General features: G+C 36.3%; 1 protein-coding gene across 1 annotated transcript in view; it reads right to left on the bottom strand.

Moving 5' to 3' along the window:
• The window catches only part of slc24a3 (solute carrier family 24 member 3), a 72,051-nt gene that overhangs the window by 37,605 nt on the left and 10,313 nt on the right, over positions 1 to 24,133 (bottom strand). Inside the window, exon 2 of the mRNA XM_039672432.2 lies at positions 14,020 to 14,160. Within this exon, the coding sequence (XP_039528366.2) occupies positions 14,020 to 14,160 (141 nt within the window). The remainder of the gene's footprint in view (positions 1 to 14,019; positions 14,161 to 24,133) is intronic.

Below are 24,133 nucleotides of genomic sequence, written 5' to 3'. Positions count from 1 at the left end.
CAATTCTGGGAGAAAAAATGTCAGAATTGTGAGATAAAAAGTCAGAATTCATTTTTAATATTTATTTTTTATTCAGTGGTGGGAAAAAACAAGCATCCATACAATATACAAATACAGTATCCATACAAAACTTTCCACCCTTTTAGTCTTTTGTAATATTCCTTTAAATCACCAGGAAATCAAAATAGACTACTCTTATTTTTTTCCTCTTAATTTTGTTTAATTCACGTGTTGTCGTAATCTTTAACCGAAAAACAATAACATTCCCTCCCCGTCGCAATGTCATCTCTTTTCCAATGACGTGTGCAGTGGTGCAAGGACTTGGCAATAATCCCCTTCCCTCCAGGGACCTGTCACTCACATGAGATTGCAGCAATAGCATACAACAATGATTCAATCATTTCCTGAAAGTCAAAATTAAGTCCCGTACTACATTTCTTCTTGTTCAGAAAAGCTATTTCACTTGGATTTAGCTTTAATAAAGAAGATCGCAACTTCTATTTCAACTTCACCTAAAAATCCAGTTTCTTACTGACATCATTCTACAGGAATTGACATCAGAAGAAAAAGCAAAAACAACACAGATTTCACGACAAGCAAAGGATTTTATGAAATGGGTAGTAATGTTTTCTCACTCTAAAACATGCATTTTCTTTGACAAAATTATTTTTTGTTGAAGAAACAAATAATACAAAAATAATAATTCAGCTATAAGAAAACAATAAAATAAATACTGTGTGTTTTTACTCAAAAAGAAGCTAAAATAAATATTTGAGAAATGTTGTGAAGTGTTTTTGTCAATGTTTACCAAAATAGTTTGTAAATAATATTCTTCAAAATATCTTCTTTTGTGTTTAGCAAATAAAAAGAAAGTCATTTTTGGGTGAACCATACCTAAGTTGTCAGTAGAAGAACTGAAAAGTGAAGTTAATGCCTAATTATATTGATGATCCAGTGGCTCAACTTGCCCCACTACCCTTGTTCCAAAAAAGCAATATCCAAAAACACACACATTATTCAATGTACATTTGTTAATTATTTATTTCAGACTTTGTAACAAAGTATTTCAGAATTAAATCAAGTTTTTTGGGGTTTCGCCACATTACAATTTTTGCTGTGGTAACTAGAGAAGAGCTGGCAACCCGAATGCCGCAACACTACTGACTCAGTGATTGGTAGAATGGTGGAGGGTGAGGCATCAGAACAAAACACAACTTAACAACATCAACATTAATCAAGGGCTGCGACTTCACTTTTTATATGACAATATCCTGGCCGGACTGTTGTCAGTGATATAAGTACAGTATTTGAAATTAACATGATTTCTTAACGTCTAGTGACATATCAGGAAAAATGTATGATTCAGCCGCACCTCGTTACAGCAACACTGTAGTACTAAGTATATTGTGATTTCCCCTCCACATTAACTTTCAAACCAGATTTTTTTTTTAAATGGAATATTGCAGTATTTATTATAAATGATTATAAATGATTTCTTTTTAAATTTCACATGCCCTTCCCCTCCCTGTTGCAGCCATATCTCTTCTCTGATGTTTTGGTGCCATCAATTCCTGATAGACAAAGTCAAGTTCCCCCCTACATTTTTTCTTGTTGGTCGAAAAGCTGTTTCACGATATACTGTACGTCATTATGATACAAGTCATAATAGGGAAGAAAAGACTATCACAACTTACATTTTAAAATAGGGGTACTGGAAACCCTTTCTAAAGCACAAGAGAGGAGTTTGATAGTTCAGGAAGATCAGTGGGTTAAGTGTTTCAAGACGTTTCTCAGTGACCTTGAGGTGAATTCAATTTATCAAAATACATAATACCCTTGAGGTACTGTTCTTGGCTGTCCATTTTAGCCTCCGGAGGAGAGGCAGCTCAAATATGTCTAGAGTCAGTTAAAATTGATTTTCATTATTAAGGAAAAACTGCATTAATGAGATTAATGGTGTGCAAAGATGTCTGTGTTAACTTTGATTTATTGCTCGGGTTACACCGCAAATCATGCCGAGAAATACCAATTAGATGCTCGAGCACTGATGAGAACGTCCCAGCAGGTGTCACAAGGTTCAACAACCGTGGTGGTTCCGGTGTTCCCGAGATCACACAGCATTCAGAGGAAAAAAGCGAATTCTCACTGTTATCTCCTATAATTTGTACACGCTTTATAATAATACACTGTTATGTGCTAATGTGTATAATTATTACAGCAAAATTTTATAAGAACATCTAATTACGCCATAAATGTACATAGAAATACTGATACTATGAGAGAGATGTGCCCTAAGTTGCTTCATTAATGTGGTTTGTGAAAGAGCTGTAGATGAGTTCGGCTCACATGTACCTGTAAACTACATGAGCCAGAACATAGACCCACGCAAGGACAAGAAAACCTCACACCACTGATACACAACATCCGCGGGAGTGTGGGTGACGTGTGGATGCGTGCGTGTTCACATGTGTATGCTGACAGCAGGGTTGTGTCATTGCTGTTTGTGTGAGTATATTCATGCTACGTACGTTGTGCTTTTTTCCTGGTTCCTTGTCAAAAATAACTGAGATCTTAAACATTAAATGCAGTTGCACGCATTCACTATGCAGAAACATGCTACACTTTAGTGACCCTACACCATGCACACTTAATATTACACCCTATACACATGCTACAGACTATATAACACTCAGTAAATGTCTCATGCAGACACATGTACGTATATAACGAGCATATCTCGCAATTCAGATTTTTCTTCCCACCACAATTGAGTTTGTACACTGATGCATGTATCATTGTATCATTCATATTTTGAACCCGTGCAAAGCGGACTTTTCCCTCCACAGACACACGTTGGTAAATTAGGGAATGAACTTGTGCTCCCTGGGCGGTTAAGCGCAAAAAAAAGGCGTGTTCCGGCGCAAACAATCCCTGGTGCTATTTTGCAGTTCTAGAAAACAATTGCGCCACTGACCAGAAAAAAACCTAGTTTTAAGTCAGTGGTGCGTTGCGCGTACATTCAGATGCTATTTTAAGCGCACATGCTTGGCCATAATACAGAGTGCGAACAACAGGCATACACTGTAGATTATTCTCTCATCTACACACACTTTTACTATTTGCAAATGATTATTATAAGGAAAAATATTACAACACGAGGGAAATCATTGTTGTGTCCATGACGATGGGAAAAATCGGCATAAAGCTTACACATTTACCCAAATTATTACATGCATGTTTAACCGAAGCTAATTTGCAGTGTTGTAGTCGAGACCACCTCACTCGAGTCCGAGTTGACACAGAGACCAGAGAGAGTCGAGTCCGATTCAAGACCGAGTCCACAGAGAGTCGAGTCCGAGACCAGAGACGGTCGAGTCCGAGTCGAGACCGAGACCAGTGAGGGTTGATTACCTAATTTACTTTTATTTACTTAGAGAAATCCTTTTTTTTTTTTTTTTTTACTGAATTTACTTAAGAGTTTAAAAAATATGATCAGTTTAGGGTAAAAAGGCCACATAGTAGGTGGTGTTAAAAGTAATTTTATTACAATTTGTCATGCGCAGTTGCGCACTAGAAAATCACCAATCACTGGGTGTGTCAATCAATTTAAAGGAATATTTTATTAACATACATTAATAATCATGAAAAATATTTTTAATTGAACTCGAGTGGACTCGGGAATAATTCCGAGTCCTAAAAAAAAAAGGTTAGAGTACGAGTCAATTCCGAGTCCAAATGGACACGAGTCCATGACAAGACCAAGACCATTAAAATATGGTCTCGAGACCGAGTCCGAGACCGAGACGAGTCCGAGTCTCGAGTACTACAACACTGCTAATTTGGGTGGGTTTGTCCCATCCCCAATGTCACTTCTCTTTCTTTTACGGCCCTGACGAGAACATCGATCTCCTCGGCTGTGAAACGATTGAAGCGCACCTGGTAAATGCGCCGTTATAATAGTATTGCGTCATGGAACAAGCGCACCTCATTCATCATGCTTTTAAAGGGAATGTGATATGATGCTGTCATTAATGACAAAAATGACATAATTTTCATTTTTGGGTGAACTAACCCTTTAATGTCAGATTTTAAAATACTTCAAAATTGGTTGTGATTCACCTTGTAACTGGTTGGTTTGGTTCATGATTCTCGTTATGAAAGACTTAAAAATCCCCATGGGAAAAATGAATGGAAAAAATACTTCTGGAACTAAGGCCTCTTTATGCTCTAAATACTACTTTACATCATCCCATTTCATCGGATCTCAAAGACATTCGCCTTGACTTACTGTACTAATAATAATGAACACATTAAACCAAATAAAGACTCTGATATGTTCAAAAATTACAGTAATTGTTAATAGGACTTTACGCAACGTTCATTGTTCCTATACATGGCTTGCTTTTCCTCAGAAACTGACTTGCTTTGAATGGTTCTGATAGCTAGAAGTAAATATTTGAGAGATGAGATTGCTGCTACAGTAAATCAAGCCTAAGCCTGACCCAACATTTCATCATCAAAGATGAAGCAACCCTGAATTCATGCAGGTGTGGATGTCATCTAAATGCCCAAAGGACAAAGAGTAATATTGCTTCTCATATGCACAGTAACACATACACATTATCAGACCCTTTTCTGGCTGTGCCTGCATTATGACTCTGAGTCTGCATGAGTGATTACAATGTTTGCTATGTTTTGATGTGCTCTCAAACTATTCCAGGAAATGGCAGAATTTTCTACATTGTGATCATCTCAATGTCCATTTATAGTAAAGCTAAAATGTGTGTACAAACCTACATACACAAAAACAAAAACACCCTTAGAGAAGGAGCAATAGATGCTGATTCGCAGTGACACATCGCGTGTAGCAGGCTTTGTCGTCATGCGCTGAGTAATTTGACATTTAGCCCCCCCCCAATCCACCCCTCACAGTGGAAAGACCATACCTCCAACTTTAACACACTGATGGTGTGTTCACACCGAACGCGAATTTAATTATTTGCGCGAGTAGATTAGCCTACATACACGGTCAATGCAAAGACCCAAATAGGTGCGTCATTCGCACCGGGTGACGCTTTTGCCGCGAACGTCTTACGCGCAAGTTGAAAAATTTGAACTCGAGCAGAAGATTCGAGCGTGAAGCCTTCCCATATGTGAAGCCTGGTTAGGTTGTGTACATCCATGAACTAAGAGAATTCATTTGTATTACTTTGAGCTAATTCATGTGTGTCAAGCAATATGTTTTTGTGCATTATGTCATAAGACATCAAAATCCTTGCATAGCTGGAAATACATCAGCCAGTCCCTGCTTGTCCCAGTCCCACTTGTAACTCAGATTCAGCCCAATACCTCACACAGCTAGAAAAAAGCAATAACTTTTGTAAGTCACTTTGAATAAAAGCACATGCAATACATAATTGTAAATGTCTAACACCCATTTTTGTTGATTCACTCCACTATTAACCTTTTAATACATTTTTTTTTTATTATAAAGCCTGAATACATTTTGTTTTTAATTGAATTCATTTCTGAAAACATAAATTCAGCATTAAATATATATTTAAAACTTACATTTTTAATGTTCATTTTCTTTGCAAATGTGCATAACCCCCACATTTGTGCATACACACTCAGTCTTGCACATTCTGACCTTCTCTTCTACATGTGACAGAGCTCCTTGGGCCAGTGCATCCTCCTGAATCCACATTACCACTGTCCTCAGCCCGTCATACTGTCCGCAGGCCATTCTTTATAGAGTTACATCACAACTCCATAATAAAACACACACTCAACATGCATGCTTTATTTAACGCCAAATACACACTGGTAATGTGATATGAACGTTGTAATGGAGTGGCATGGCTATTCCCACAGGAATGGAATAATATACAGTACCACATGCAAGTATAAATACATACACTGCCATTCAAATGATTGGATCAGTACCATTTTATAATACTTTTAGTCAGCAAGGGCACATCAAAATCACAATTTACCATAAAGACATTTATAATAATACAAAATATTCTATTTTAAGAATTACATTTTAAAATATTCTGAAATGTACTATTATTATTATTTTTTTTTTTAAATCCAACCTCAAATCATATTTTTAAACCATACATTTAAAAAAAAAAGATTTTAAGTGGTTCATATTATGATTATTTGTAGATGAAAAAAAGGGGCAAAATACCCAACAATTTACACTGAAAAGCGAAAAAAATCTTAGGGATGAGAATATCATATAGACTTGACTATGGACTAATTTGACTTACCAACTTACAACTACTCAAAGTACCTGTGTAGTCACCTAGCAACAGCAAATGCTAACAACAACAACAACAAAAAAACACCTTAGCAACCATACAGCAACGTCCTGTCAACAGCTCACAACACCTAGCATCTTAACATCTCAACAACCTCCACAATATTAATTGGGTTTGTAGCAATGAGGAAGAGGATGATGATGATTAATTCACACCCAGAGTTTTCAAACCTTTAATCAACTCCAGCTTGTCTAGACTTAAATAATTAACATCTCCTCAAATAAATGTGCATGATGTGTTTGTCTCTCTCTTTAAATCCTATGCCTCAGCATTTCCCAGAAATTTCTCCTCAAAGAGACCAGAGTGAAATGCAAAACCTGGTTAGTCACAGGACAACAAATAGCAGTTTGAGCCTGTCTAAAATACCCAGGTTGAGCCACCAGGGAATTTCTCCTCTGTTTATACTGAGTGATGTGCTTTTACTTTGCGTTACTTGTTTGTCTGACAGTAGCTCAGAGTCAGCGAGAAAGAGCATGGGTAAAGTAAAACATGGAAACAAACAAACAAAAAAACTTCTTAAAGTCTCTCTTTCTCTGCTCTGTATTTGTGGCAGGTTGGAGGCTCGTCCGAAGCATATGGCTTTAAAGCAAAATGGAACAAGTTATGTGGGTCTCCTTGGAGATGTTCTCATGTTCTACCTACAGTAGCATTAACAACAACAAATTCGGAGGGAAATTTACTAAGAATGAACAACACCCATAATAGCATTGTTTGTATAAATTGAGTAGGCCACAATTTTCCATCTTGGAGACGATAATATTTTTTTATGTTTTGGCCAATAACTTACATTTTGAGATTTGCCTAAGATTACATTAAACCGTGTTATAAATTATTAGTGTTTTAACAGACTAACTTTAAGTGAACTTATGTTAAAAAAAGTAAAAATAAAATTGAATATGCACAAATAAATATCCAATATCGACTGATACAGATACACTCGTTTGGGGTCAGTAAGATTTTTTTAATTTTATTTTTTTGAAAGAAATTAATACTTTTATTCAATTGATCAAGTTGCAGTAAAGACTGATAATGTTACAAAATATTTAAAATAAATGATTTGAACTTTATATTCATCAAAGAATCATGAAAAAAACATTTTTTTTTAGCAGAACTGTTTTTAACATTGACAATAATAAGAAATATAATATAATTTGCACCAAATCAACATATTAGAATGATTTCTGAAGGATCATGTGACACTGAAGACTAGAGAAATGGCTGCTGAAAATTCAGCTTTGCATTCAAAGGAATAAAATACCCTTTACAATATATTAAACATAAAACATTTAAAATGTAATAATATATTACAATAATGCTGTTTTTTTACTGTATCTTTGATCAAATAAATGCAGCCTTGGTGAGCATAAGTGACTGCTTTCAAAAACATTTGAAACACTTCTGCCTCACAACAGTAGTGTTAAATTTAAAAAAAAAAAAAAATCTAATAATGGTCAATAACCAATATGCTATATGGTGCATTATTGTGTGTGTGTGATGTAGGAGAGAGGACAAAGAGAGAAAGAGTGAGTGACAATGCAAAGAAAGACAAACTGTGTTTATAACTGCAATATTGGCGTTTTGGTAAAGCGCACAGTAAGCACATTTTCAGTCCTTTCTCTACACTGATTGTGCAAATGCAGCTCAAATAGCTAGAGAAAGAGATCTGAAACTGGGCCTTTGAGGTGAGGGATGTGTAAACTGTAAACAATGGCCATTTAAGAGCACACAACTCGCTGTTCAGAAGGCACGATCCAAACCAGGAGCTCCTATGAGAACATTGAATGCTTCCATTTGTCTTCAGTGGACACTGTGTGAGTCATGTAGACAATGAAGAGGTCTGACATGTACTGTATGCAGTTCTGCTTCATTAGAGGAACATGACTGACAGAAGAGGAAAAAACTCAATCTCCCACCAAGAAACATTCACTATTGAGGAGGACATTTTTTTTTATTTGTGCAGAACCAAATTAGTTCACTTTGCAGCTTTCCATGAACAGCTGTATAAAATTCAAGTGGAGAAAGTGGTTTAAAGACCAAGCTGCGTGCCACATGCTGCATCTTTCATAATGTGCGGTGGTATAGTATGTGTGTAGTATGTGAATGTGTGTGTGTTTGTGTGTGTTATGAATGAGTGTAAAGGGCAATAGTCTGGCTAACAACCCACGCTGCACTGCAACATGGGCATCCCACTGATTAATCGCTGTTTCTTGGTCTTTCTGGCCATCTCTATTCATTCCCATTTTCCCTTCTAACAGAATTTAAAATTTTGGGTAAACCAGTGTTATTTTAATTTAATTGATTTCCTTTATAGTTTTTGAATTAGATTTTATTTTATATTTTCTGTTTACATTTTAGTTTTGGTAAAATTGTTGTGTTTTATTCTTTATACATTGTTTTTTTTAACAATAATAATCCTGGAGTAACCTATGTCTTAAATAGCACTAACTATTTGAAACTTCACATTAGCATGTGACTAAATTACATAAAGATAAAAAAAATAATAATAATAATAAAAAAAAAACATTGTGGTCTTCCTATGGAGGATATCAGCAATGGTAACCACAAAGAGGAAATAAAGAGAGAATAGACAGGTGAAAAAGGTGAGAGAAAGCATTTTAATCATCTGCCAGATCGTCAAAGTCTAGTCAAATTTCAACAGTCCTATTCTCTCTGCCGTAAGCCTAATGTCAGCACAGCTCTCAAAGGTCAGGTCACATGACTCATCTGCTAGCCAAATGTTCAACTGTGTAGATAGAAACACAAAAACAGGAGCGCACTTCAACTAGAGGAAGTGAACACAATATAATAAGATAGATGAAAATGATTGCAAATGATTGCTCAGTCACAGTAGGACATGGCAAATGCAAATGGCATTTAATATGTAAAAAAATAAATGACACAATGAGCAAGATCATTCATCTTAGATGCATACTATAAAAAAGTTTTTTTTTATAGAAACAATATGTAACAATTAAAGAAATCTGTTCTAAAACGACTGAGGGAAGAATTCACGGTGCTTCAGATTAAATGTCAAATTTAAAATGCATTTTGTAATTGAATGTAATCTGGTTTTATAGGTTAGCAGTAATTGTTTATTTATTAAGTAATTTATATTAAATGACTATATATAAGTATTTAAGAATTAATAAAACTGTAAAAAAAAAAAAAAGCCCTCACAAATGTAAAAATGTCACTGAAAAGAAAATAATAATAATATAATAATTCAGAAATTCTGGAAATTGTGACACGTTCAAAGGTCAGCATTGCTTCCAGTCAGTCACTGTTATAGCTTGAGCAACGTTAAATGCTGTGTGACAGACAATGGAAGTTGATGGATGACGAGATAATTAACAGCTCATTAGCTTCAGTAATCAAGCTAATGACGGGTTGTCTGATTGTTATGATGCACTTGTGAATATTGAGGAAGTGCCGAAGAACACAGGAGAAATTAAATGACTACTAATACATTAAGGATGAAAGAATGCTGAAAAAGGGCGAACACACTGTCAAAAGCAGTTGTAAATAAAATTAAAACATTATTATAATTAAAACACTTATAAAAATTAACAATTATACTTATTATAATTATATTATAAGTAAGTATAATTATAAGTATTATCAATTATACTTATATATATAGACCTAAATTACAAGTAACATGTTAACATTTTGATCATCAATACAGCTAAAAACTAGCCTGACTTCGTCATACTCATATTCAAGAGAGAATATGAGTCTGAAACCGCTCCATTAGGCTTTGATTATGAGGCGTGTCTTAACCGAACCAGGAAAAAAAAAAAACCTCTGCACTCAATTGGATAGTCGGTAGACCTACAACCAATCAGAGCAACGCAGTAAGTCAACTCCTTTGCATAGCGCAGTTTTCAAATACAGAACGTAGCCTAACTTTATTTATTTTAGAAGTTAACTTACTTCTCCATGAGTGCCACCAAAGGAGAAACCACAACGACCACAGGCTTTTCATTACGTCCCATCTTCTTAACGACCGTCAGAGGCAGCCGATAAGTTACACTTTTCCCAAATCATGTAGGAAGGATGCCAAAAATATCTTTCCGATCGACAAATGCCTTGATTGCAGTTCTCTGTTTGTCTATTAAAATGAATGCGCTGTCGTTTTATTTTACAAAAGACGTGGCAGCGGAATCTATACATCTCAATTCTCCAGCTGCAGTCATCTTTGACAAGCGCTCTTTGATAACGTGATGATTACGTCCCTGCAGATCACCTGTCCATCATCGTATAAAGCCCGCCCTGGCAATTTGATTGGCCCGTTCATTTTTTGCCTGATCATAATTTCTCCTCAATGGATCGAGTCCAGACCGAACTTCCCGACCAAAAAATGTTGTGGGCGGAGTTCGGGGTGGCATCCAGGCTAGTTAAAAACATTAAAAGTGTAAATAATCTGTACAATTTTAAATAACTTCTTTCTATATAAATATATTTTAAAATGTAATTATATATATATATATATATATATATATATATATATATATATATTTCCTGTGATGGCAAAGCTGAATTTCCAGCATCATCACTCCAAGTCTTCAGTGTCACACAATTTTTCAAAAATAATTCAAATTAGCTGATTTGGTGCTTAAGATATTATAAACAGTTGTGCTGCTTAATATTTTGTGAAAATCATGATATATTTATTCATGATTCTTGATGAACAGAAAATAAACAACTGCTATTATTTAAAATAATATTTCCAAAATTATTGCTTAAAATAGAAATACCTTGGTGAATAAAGTATTGATTTTAAAGGCAAAACAAGGTCCCTCTGTCCCAACACAGTCGAAGTATAGGCTATTTTTGAATTTTCAAAATATTTTTCAAAAATAGCCTATACTTTTAATGTCCAAATTTCTTGTTTGCAGGCATGAGACCAACATGTGGCATCACAAGTTCAGGAGTGATTCCTGTAGTTTGTAATAATAACATAGGACATTCACTCATGCATTTAAATGCGCTTGTTGATCTCAACACTTGCGTATGTGTAGCAAAAAACAGGTTTGAATATCAAGAAATGAGCAAGACCTATTCTCCAGTGTATTGTGTAGACTTCTACAGCTGTATTAAAGGAAGAATAGGTTTAAACAGCAGAGTAAGGAAACCCTCAGCCTGTGCCAAGGCGCCAGGCTGGTTTTGGAGACGGGTGGGAGAGCGGGCATCTGGACACAAGCGAGAGCTTAAGAGCACAGCTCACTCTTTAACGGCAAGATCAAGGAGATGCTTGGCAAGGAACACAGCCTCCTAAAACACCAGGACCCCACTTGGAAACATTCACCCAAATCCGCCCACAGAAAAAAACACAAACAAAAGCAGGCAGGCCACGCTGGGATAAAGACGCAAAGCTGCTCCCTTTACACCTCATAACAGCAGAGCCGGGCCGTAACACACTGATCTCACTGTAAATACAATGGCTCCCCATGGAAAATGACCTACTCTGTTTTAATTCTGGACAGATGTCAAATCATAAGTTTTGCTCTATCTCACTCTCCATAAGACTTGACATTCTTCTGAGTTCACTGCGGATTAAGTGTTTCCCTTAAGCCTAAAACACTCCTTTTTCTAATTTTACCACATAATATAAAATAAAATTCCTGCCAACACATAAAATAAAAGTATTTACAACATACAGTGGCCCCTAAGTACACTCTAACCACGTTTAACAATATACGCATAGTTTCATTGCATTAAAAGCAAAATAGCAAACTAAGTGACATCTGCGAACAAATAACACTCAAATAATTCCCATAATCAAACTTCATGCTTTTTGAGCCATTTGTGCAATTATTTTTAACCGATTTTTGTCTTCAATTTGAACAGTGTTTGCTACTATTTAAAAGTTTGAGGTCAGTAAGATTTTTTTTAAAGAATAAATTAATACTTTTATTAAGGACACATAAAAGATGCTTATTTCATATTGTCTGCTCTTTTGAACTTTCTATTCATCAAAAAAAAAAAAAAAAAAAAAATACAAAAATATTAAGCTACACAACTGTTTCCAAAATTATAATAATATTTTTTTTCTTGAGCAGCAAATCAGCATATTAGATTGATTTCTGAAGGATCATGTGACACTGAAGACTGAACTGATATCTGCTAAAAAAAAAAAAAAAATCCAGCTTTGCCATCACAGGATTAAATAAGATATATTCAAAAAATAGAAAAGAGTAATATTTCACAACAATTTTTCACTGTATTATTGATTATTGATTAAATAAACGATTAAAAAAACGCACCCTTATTGATTAAATAAACGCACCCTTGATGAGCATAAGAGATTCTTTTAAATGCAGTAAATACTGTATAATTGTACCAACCCCAAAACTTTGACCAATTAGCCATGTCTGTTATTTTATATAATTCGAAAACAGACTGGTTTCTAGTTTCACACTTAATTTTGTGAAATCATTTGCTATTCCGGTCTGTGCAGTATATGTTTTGGCTGTAGGTCTGTGAAATATTTGTAATGCCCGTGGTTTTGATATTATAATTCTGGCTGTTATCCAAATACATTTGGGGCCACTATATAAAACATATATACAATAGAAAGTTCTGACTATATGAATTTGCATTAAGTTCCTGAGCAACAAACAAACTGAGTAATGAAATGGAATTAGATACTAACAGTGTGCTGTAGTAGATCCCCGTCTATGGTTAATGGATTGGAGGGGGGAAAGAGGAGGGCTTTGAAAGAAGAGGGAGACGGTCAATCAATAGACCCACCTAGTATCGATGACCCCTTTGTTCAGCCTTGCCTTTCCCTCAAACCTGTTCTAATTGGCCTCTTCACATTTTCCAAGAGTGTGGAGCACAATGTAGCCTCATGAATCAAATTACACAGCAGATCTACACAACTGTGCAAATAAACAATGAATAACAATGCGGAAAAATTATGAGGAACAGATTGGAAACGTCAAATTGTTTATATAGTAATTCTGTCAGAATGTAGGTGTGAATATGTTTAACGTGAGATATTGTACAGACATCAACCAAATTGCAAAGCATACTAAGCCATAGCAGCTGATAGAGTTCTATTAAATTTTGACAATGACTTTTCTTAGCATAGAGCACAGACCCTATTTGTAGAGGTTAATGTCTTAATTAGGTGACATGTTTGGTCTTCATCTTGGCCAGAAATCCATGTTTAACCTTTGACCTGACCATGGCTCACAGGTCTCTACAGTTTGAAATACACTTTATGTTCCCAGCAGCGATCCCCAAAAGAAACAATAGCAAAGTCTGCGTCAGCAAGATTACGCACTCAGAACGCAACAAAAGGGTTAGTGTCTGAGTTACTGATGACATGAACGTCCTGATAAAGGACTGACACCTTTGTGAACTCACAAATCAGTGGAAAACAAACAAGAGACATGAGAATATTTCATTTAAAAAGTGAGTTTCATTGAAGTCTGATACACATCCCAATGTGGGAATGCTACCATCCAAAAACAATTTCAGAAGTGAAACTTCGCATGACTTCTTGCTTAATAACATTGTGATGTTGTTTCCAGTTATAGTGACATTAGTCATCTGACAAAAAAAAAAAATCTGTCATCTGAAAACAAAACAAAACAATCATCTTCCTGTTTCATCTGCTCTGTTGAACTCAAAGAGCAGGTAGATTGTGTGAGGATTTATGTGTGTGTGGTGCTAAATCTCTTACCAGGCGGTGTGCAGTTCTTTTCAGCATTGGGCCCAACCTGCACCGCATCAGTGTAGTTGTTGTCAACGTCAAAGTCCTGCAACAGCCTGCGACTCTCCCACTTCTCACTGTCTTCAGCTGGGAGACTGGAGAGGCTATAACCTGCAAAACAGGAAAAGCATTTCTATTAACCATGGCTAGATTCACCTACAGCAGATCTATTTGGGCCGTAAAACATATGGCAATTTGTCATATTTGACACGAACTCTCCAAAATGACAATCCTCATGCAAAACTTACTAAAATAAGCAATAAATTACACACAAAAAGCGATTATTAAGCAATATTTACTGCCACTTTTGATCAATAATGTGTCCTTCCTGAATAAAAGTATCATACTGAAGAACATTATCCTGATTAAGTCTGAATTAAATAACCATGGTGATTGTGTAACTAAGCAATTGTCTGGGATTCACTTAAACTTTCAGCAAATAACTTCAATAAGAAAGAGAAGGCAGATAAGTGTGTACTGGATGTAATATTGACAACACAAATACACAAATACATTTAAACGGAAAAGTCAGTCACCTCTCTTCCATTCTTAATCTGTGTGACGGTAATTTACATTTATTCATTTACTAAATGCTTTTATGCACAAAACTCCAACAGAAGAGCAAAATATCAGCAAAAACGGTTGGTAGATGTGCACTCCCAACCAAAACTGAGTGAAAACGTCTGCCTTTATAGACATCCACAAATTACTGATGCCCGTTGGAAATGCATTGGCCCTGCATGTCAAAGTGAGAATTTCATTTTTTCCCCATCTATTTTTAGCCAAACTAACTAAAATCCATTACGCAGCTGAGTCTCAGAGTCACTGATCTAAGTTGGGCTCCGTGTAGTGTTGTTTTGCGCAGGTTTGTCTATTTCGGCCCAGTATTAATGTGATATATCCTATTCACACCGCATTCACAGGGACACAGCGAGCCGGAATGTTACATACTGTTAAAATCTCACAGGCTCCGCTTCTCATTTGTGTTACTGTGAGCAACAGAGACCCGATAGTCAGCTGGAGAATATTCATGAGGGCCGTCTGTAGTGCGGAGTGAGGCCGAGGCGTAATAAGAATGACATCACACGGCGAACGCTCCTGCAGCAGCGCTTCGGTCCAGGCTTGTCTGGGAGGGGGTGATTATTCTGGCAGCACTGTCATCTGGGTCGCTCTGTCCTCAAGCGCCTCTGCACTTACTCCACTCCGCTAAACCGTCTTTCCGAGCAACTCTTTTCAGAGCATTGGCCCCCACTTACCGCTCCAGTCGCTATAAATAAAACCTCTATATTGATAAAAAACAGCACTCAAGATGGGGCTTCGGGGCTGCGTGGTGCATTATGACGTGACGCATTTTGACATTGTGATGTGATACAGTGATATAGAACTGGGATCTGGTTGAGAGTGTCAGAACACCCTGTTCTTCTTCTTTGGCACCGATGGGAAACTTGAGTTTGTCTTCATCAACAAAAAAAATCTGATCCAGGAACTGACATTCCTAGGAAAAACTGTTTCATAACTCATCACCCCCTGAGATGTCAAAAAAAATCATGTAGTGAAGAGAAGACGGTTGTGACACTTTTGGAAAATGTGACACCTTGTCTTCCTCATAGTAAAGAAAGAGCAGCGATCTGTCTGGGACATGAGAGATGAGCAAGCTAAATACAAAACTGAGCCACACTGTTTATCTGAATATGATCCCCATTTTCTGGGGGAAATTCACTAAGAATTAATTGATCTGCTTATTTGAACAGTTGTGAATACACAAACACAATAGTTGTTTTAGCATGTGATTCACTAAAGGAATTATGTAAATTAGGTAGTGGCACAAACATGCTCACATAATCTGAATCAGAAGTGCAGGAAGTTATAACCTCCTGTTTTCACAGGATTGTAAATAAAACGAAAATGTTTGTTCATTTACATTTATTCATTTGTAAGATATACAGAAATTTGTAATAAACACTTTAAGTGAGCTATTAAAAAAAATGTTATTTTTAAAGTAGGCTGTTTTTTTAAAACATACGCATGAAGTGTGACATCATATTGTGAACGTTGCAGTGTGCGTAGAAAGAATTTGTCTGCTCTCCTGAGTGCAGGTCAACCTTCGGTGTTGTGTAAGGTAAGCACAAGGCAGGTTTTTGTACTAATTTCATGTAAGGAACAGTGTAAACAACTTAATAACCTTTTTATTTAATAAAAAAAAGAAAGTGACAAGTGAAGGGCAATATTTGGAATTTGTCCTCTGCATTTAACCCATCCACATAGTGCACTCACAATAGGAGCAGTGAGTAGTGAACACACACACACACTGCAAACCTTGGACACACACACCTGGAGCAGTGGGCAACCATTTTGCTGTGGCGCCCCGGGAGCGATTGGCGGTTAGGTGAGTCTGACTGTCTTATCATTAGGCCACAACTACCCCAGGCTTAATAAACTGGTAGACCAGTCTGTTGCATTACTATTGCAGTATTAATAATGTCAATAATGTCCACCGCCAATTGTCCCTTGTGTATGGTGTTTAAGCGAGTGTTCGGGCGATATGCTTATTGTACTTCGGGAATAGACTTGATATTATTACTCAAATGTGATTTATATTATAATGCTGAACGATCAAGACAGATGAAGATATGGTACAACCATAACATTACATTTAGAACCTGGTAAACTGGACTGTTGGTGATTAATTAATATGGCGTGTGTAGTTTGTGCTCTGCAAAACGGTCCTACTATTTAGTGAATTTGACCCCAGTCTTTATTTCTCACTCTGCTGGGCAAAAATGCAACAAAGTGGCTAAGTAATTAACCATGAAGATTCCATCCACAAACACATGTTAGAGAGGAATGTAGCAACTCCATTAGAGTGAGCAAAGCTCTGGCTCATTGTGCAAGCTTCATTGGAAATATTGTGTTTCTCTCTGACACGCTGCACAGAAATGGCATTACCTGTGCAGCGAGCCAGAATGCACACTGCACACACACATGTGGGGGGGAGGCAGGAAGTTACTATGGAGATGTGACGTAACTGCAGAGAACAGAGGAGAACGGTGACGACATCATGCTCAGATGAACATGGCTAATCGCACACAGAAAACACAAGGACGCACATCGGTAGTACACGTGTAGAGGATAAAACAAATTCACTAAATATATGAGATAAAAAATATACTACAAATGAGGCACAAACCCAATATCTTAATGTCACACACAGAAAATAAGAAGATGCTTTTGTTGCATTTTTTTTTGTGTGTAAAGGTGTGAGTAATTCTAATTAAACATGTATAATAATACAACAGGGTTTGAGATACTCTGCAGAAGTATTTTAGGCATTTTTAAGTCATGAATGTGAAAGCCTCAGCATGCAGCTGCACCAGAAAGGGCAAAGAACCTCTATGAGACACACCATTAAAGAAACCACCAATCTTGGTCCCTCACCATGATTGAAAATTCCACATGGTGACTTGTAGGTGTGGTATAGAGATACAAAGTGGTATAGAAATACATATTATGTAATATTGGAGTCATTTGAGATGATCAGATTTGTATTTTAAATAAATGCTTTTTCGACAGCACTATAAAGCTTTAAAGGTCCCGTACTACCCGTAGTATGCCCCTTTTCACAAGATGTAAAATAAGTCTCTGATGTCGCCAGAATGTGTATGTGAAGTTTCAGCTCAAAATACCCAACAAATCATTTTTACAGCATGTTTAAATTGTCATTTTTGGGGGCTCAGAAAAACACGCTGTTTTAGTGTGTGCCCTTTAAATGCAAATAAGCTGCTGCTGCAGTGGGCACAGGGGGCGGAGCTTCATGAGCTCACGCTCAGTCTCTCTGGACAATATCATCTCACGGAATGATGATAATATCAGAAACTCTCAGTAACGGTGTTCATTTCGAGTCAGACAATAATGCTACACATTAAATACTCTGTGTTTTACGAAAAGTTGCATTACGGCAACGGACCTTCCTCTACAGAAAAAGAGCTGTAGGTGCTTGCCCTGATGTTCAAGTAATTTCACAGAGAGCAAACATGACTAAGACAGATTACGAAAGTTTACTCTTTTTACTGCAGTGCTATTTCAATTATCTTGAGTGACATCGAAAGACAACTATAAATTAATGGTTAAGTACGACGACTTAAAGGTATAGCGGAGGATTTTCTTTTTCCGGGTGGGTAGTCTATACTATTGGTCCACCTAAGTGTCAATCATTCTGGTGATCTGTTTACGTAAGGCCGTCGTAGGCTACGTGCTCATCCCTATGTAGTTTTCACTTTCAGATGTATTATGTCGGAGTTACGGTTTCAGCCATTCCTTTGAAGATGGCTGAGGGTCGAAAGAGAAAAAAATGTTTACGAAGTGTATGATAAGAAGAGAAAGGCCGCAGAATATAGAAACAAGACCAGAGTGATTTTGGATGAATATCACACGCTGGCGTGCGCTAAAAGCACAGGTTGGGCTTCTCACTGATGCCGCAGTCGCGAAGATTCTACTAGACAGGTAAAGTTTGTCACGCTATTTGGAGAAATCCATTTAAAATCACTAGTAAAAGTTAATGCAAGCTACAATGCTAGCCCTGGCACGAGTCATGCACCGCATAGACACGGTAAACATCTCAATTTGTCTAAAGTAGCCTTTTGACCAAAATGGTAAATGGTATCACGCTGAAATATTCTAAAATCTTGTGTGTTCATATTCTAAAACCTTGTGTGTTTATTATTACACAAATGCAACAAGCTACTTCTCCATATGCAACTATGTATAAAAATAACGTATTAACAATGAGAGATATTAGGTTAAGGACCAACGTAATAGCACTGCTTATATGTTGCTATGTAACGTAATTGCGATTTGCAAAATAGTTTCCTCAGAACGTATTTCGTGTGATACAGGGTTGCAACCACATATCATGTCTTGAGTCCTCGGTCACTCAATCGATCAGTATAATAAGTAAATAAAACACGGAAGGGCATTTGACATGTTGTTTTTTTTTTATGAATACTTTTGAGTTAGTTTAGAATTTGCAACATAATTGTGCAAGGCGTAATAGACGTTCTCGGGAGCAAGAGTGTTGTGTTTGTGCATGTGCATTTTTTTTTTTAAAAATTGGAGAGGGCGGGTCTTCTCTAAAATTCGGAAAGATCCTCCGCTATACCTTTAAGCACCTCACCAAACAATAAGGGTCATTAAAGATTTTTCTCAAATAAGAAAGGTGAAGTGTTCAATATTAACACCAGCCAGAATTATATACAAAATTACCATTATTTGGACAAACATTAATTAATTTCTAAAATGGGTAATTAAATATATCACCGTATTTATCTTCCTCTTTGTACAATTACTGGTTTCTGCCCAGAGAGTTTGATCCACATCGCACAGAAAGCCTGTCACTAACAGTGCTATACAGATATTTCTATGAAGAAAGCTTGCAGATGCATGTGCTTTATACTTTTAACACTGTAAAAGAGAAAATAGATTGCTCTATCTAGCCACATCTGCAGCACATCACCTGAGGACCTGTCCCACAGATGACTGTCCCAGATAGCAGCTGTTGCGAAGAGGAACTACCCAGGAAATTCTATCCTATAGATTCAGACTGCCCTTACACATCCGACCCCATACTGTCAAAACGGATAAATATAACACTGCATTCTTCCACTCTGCCAAACCCGTAATTACCTAGTTTATCTTCATTAGGTGAAAACTTGAATATGGGACAGGACTAGTCAAACAAAGTTAGGGAGAGAGGAGAGTTGGTAGAATTTAAGGATATCTGGAAACACTGTATTATTTTAGTGACATTGCAGAAGACAAACATCTGCTTGGATTAGAGCAGGGAGGGGGTTTCAAATTGGGGAACAGGGACCCCCAAGGAACAGCTATGGAGTCAACGGAAAATTTCAGAGAGAGAGAAAAAAATGGGGCTTTAGACCACTAACTAAATAAATACATTTGAGTTGGCCATATAAAATATTTACCAATTATTGCTACCATACACCACACAACATTTCTTGATGATTCACCAGGGGATTATCATCTTTGTGGGTACTTTGGCATTAAAAAGTTTGAAAGCACCTTGAATATAGAATCAATACAAATAAAGAAACTACACATGAACCCCATATGGAAATTCTTGGGAGTTAAACGTATTGGAGGTAGAGGTTGGTCTTGATGAAAACATGTGTGGACTGCTGGGAACAGTCTTGTCTGAGAATTGTATGTTAATACTAGTATCAGGTGAATGATTAAACAAACTGTCAGGAGTGAATCTATATATAAAGTCAGTGATTGGGTATCAGTAATTGGCCGTTTATGGATGTGACAGGCCATTAATAGTCTCATTAGTGACTGCTGGCAGTGTGACTCCTGCAGTGCATGTCTGCTGTCAGCCAGAAGAACTGGACAAGAGCCTCATCTCCACAAAACAATCTTCAAAGGACTGGAGGAGCGGTCAGGGAGCTTTGAGACTCTAGGTAAACCAGTTAGAGAGTTGGTTTCTGGGACATCACTCATCACTCAGTGTAGCATCCCCCACCTTTTGCGGTAGTCTCTCCCCCCCAGTCTTTTAATGTATGGGACATTTTCAAATGCACGCTAAATCACAAAAATATATATGGAAATGTCTGCAGTAGTGAAGGTCAAGAAATGTATCAACATTTTGCATATTTTAATTTAATCTGGTTGTTTTAGATCTAAAAATAACTAAAGCCAGGTGAACTCCAAATATTCCTAATTATACAGGACTTCCTTAAGTCTGATTTTGAATAATTTACATTTTGTGCATCGTTGCACAATGCACATTACTACACACGCTACTATTACATTCATTTTTAGTAGACAGATACAGTAATCACTTCACCAATCAAGATCACCTAAAGTTACTCATATCTACTCAATAGAGTTAATAAACTGCCACAGTCAGGTTGTCAATGACATTTCATAGGACAAACTCCACCATCAACCCATCCATCTTTTTAAAACAAAGTAAATTTACATTCAGTCTCCAAATTTCAAATGCCACATTTTGAAGTATTTACTAGTTTCACACAATATTCAGAAGGGATCTTGGCCTATTCTTCCACATCTAAGACATTTGCTGAAGGTTGTCAGATGTCACATTATTCCTTCTGTTTCAACAAGATGTCCAGTTCCTGATGATGAAAAGCAGTCCTACTAATACTAATACCATATTTCATCCTATTTTTGAAGTAAAAGTAGTGTTTGATTTTTGACACACATAACTGCATTGAATTTTGGCCTACAGCGTTTGTCTGGATGGGATAGGACCAGAAAATCTCTTCCTACATCCCAGCTGAGCCTGGTTCTTCTGTATTCAGATATTGCTCTTTAATGGATTGTTTTGGGCACCGCACCCCTCCTACTAACACTTTTAGTCCATCTTGAAACAATGACAAACACCACTAACTGCACAAGTAGATATCCCTTCTCATTACAAACCAGACCACCTTCAAATGTTTCAACTGCAGCTTTATGTAATCAGGCAGAATATCAAACAAGAGCTTTTATAAATTCAAACCAGTCAAAAGATTAAAGGCTTAGAACTCATTATTCTTTCATATAATAGTGGATTTTAATATCTTAAGCATATTTGTCTTTTTTACAGAGCAAAACTGCTTATTTGAATGAAAGGTAATCCTCTGTGAAAAGTAATGTGCTACCTTCTCATATCCTATGCAGTGCAAAGTTGTAATTTGCACTGCACTGCAAGATAGTCAGCTCATGTTTTATCTAAATCAGACAATTAAAAAGCTAATCAGTTCTTCTTCCCCTTTTAGCCCAGGTGAAAGGCTATCTGAATGTGCTGGGACTCACAGCGTGCTGGGCTTCCATGCTAATTTCTGACAGCTGAGCAGTTTGCTATTAGAAATGTGCTGTACCATCACTCACAACACTCAGATTACAGCAACCCTTTGTTGACACCAATGACAAATCACTACAAATACAACTTCATAATGACAAATATTAAAAAAAGAGGTTTATTCAAGTGCGCTGTTATATAGTATATTTTTAAAATAAAAAGTATACATAGTTTTACATACTGTCTTATAAACTTAAATTGTTTTAAATTATTGATTTAAAAAGAAAACATAAATTTACATTAAATCCACGTAAAGTGCAGTTAAAGTATACAAATTAATATCTAAATAGAAACATAGTAGAATTAGGCTACACGTGCAAAAATAATATATAAATAGTAAACTATAAGTATGATATTACATTCATTTAAATAAAACTCACAAGTATAGGTACTTGCTGTATCTGTAACTACTAAACTAGTACTGAAGGCATACTTCAAAGTGGGCTTTCATAAACTAAAATATGTTCTGCAAGTATTTAATTAATAAACTATCAGTATACAAATTCACTTGTAGTATAGTTGCAGACAGTATTCACACTTTTCACGCAGACAATTCACATTTTTCACACGCTCTCAACTTCAAGCCACACATCATTTTCTCACGCAGAGAAAAATAGCAAAGCAAAGAGGATACTGACAATGACAAGACAGAGCAGGTTACTTTTAATATGAGACAAATTCTCAGCTCTGGGATTCTATCAATTTTATTACGAAATTTAAACAATAATAAACAGAATAATTCCAATAGGGCCCTCACACGACCGGAATCAAATCACAAGAATTGAAATCGTGAAATTTGTGTCAATCAATAATAAAAGCAGTAGCCTACCAGTCATTGTATCATGTCAGCATTGTAACATGTTGTCACTTAACTTCATAAAATTCTGTTTAGTTACCAAATGCTTTGAAAATCACTACACTTATTGTGATGCAAGGTTGTTGTTTTTTTACATCCACCCAATCACCTCCCTCTCCCCCTCCCCGCTCTTCCCTCCTCCACCACCTCCTCCTCCTCCATAATTCTCACTCCAAGCTAAACTAAAAGTTGGCAGCCTAACTTCAAGTACAAACAGAAATGTTGTTGTAAAGTTGTGTACTCAAAGTTTACTAGTATCAAACGTAAAACGCGAGTAACTTTGTGGGCGGATCTCGCAAATCTAAAATGGGTTGTTCTGAAATAGCTACATGACTCATAGGTGTGGTTTGGGCGTAACGTGCAATAAACCAATCAGAGCGGCTTCTCACTTTCCCTTTAAGAGCATGAGCACTTGTTCCATGGCGGATTGCTTTTATTATGGCGGATTTGCCAAGTGCACACCAGGAACGGTTCACAGCCGAGGACACAGACGTTCTCGGCAGGGCCGTAAAAGACAGAGAAGTGACATTGGATGGGAATGGGAGAAACCCACCCAAATTAGTTTTGGTAAAAAAGGCTTATAACAAATTGGATAAATGTGTAAGCTACATTTTTGCTTATTTTTTCACATCTTCGTGGACACCACAATGATTTCCCTTGTGTGTTAATATCTTTCCTTGTAATAATGTATGATTTGCAAAAAAAATGAGAACTGCTGCGTCTGTGTAGATGTGCTCTTTTCACTGAAGTTTTTTCCCCTAATTTAACGACGTGCGTCTGTGGAGGGAAATGTCTGCTGTGCAACGGGTGCAAAATAGGAATGATACATGCGTCGGTGTACAAGTCAATTGCAGTGGGTGCAAGATAGGTCCCAAAGTATACTTTTTTCTACTAAAAAGTGGGCCAATTTAGTCCCAAGTAGAAGTATTTAAATAATACCCTTACAAGTATACTACTAGTACACTAATATTAATGTACTTACTAAATATTCCAAACAAATATACTTGAAGTTTACTTATTTTTTTTGTAAGGGGAAAAAAACATCCTTAAAACAAGATAAATTACCTTTAAAAGCAAAGTATTACTTAGGGCAATAAGACTTGTCAGAGAATATATATATATATTAGAGCAGTATTATAATATATATTATATGTATATATACTATACATTCTCTGATGTTATATATATATATATATATATATATAAAATCCATTTTTTTCATTTTCATAAATGTATGTATGTATATATATATATATATATATATTATAATACAGCTGTAACATATAGTGTATTTATATATGTATATATGTATATATATATACAGTATATATAGTGTATTTATATATATA

Source organism: Pimephales promelas, chromosome 11 (assembly GCF_988280905.1).
Source record: "Pimephales promelas chromosome 11, fPimPro1.hap1.1, whole genome shotgun sequence".
Classification (NCBI taxonomy): domain Eukaryota; kingdom Metazoa; phylum Chordata; class Actinopteri; order Cypriniformes; family Leuciscidae; genus Pimephales; species Pimephales promelas.
Note: the sequence above shows the minus strand (reverse complement) of the source record. Positions and strands in the feature narration are given on the sequence as shown.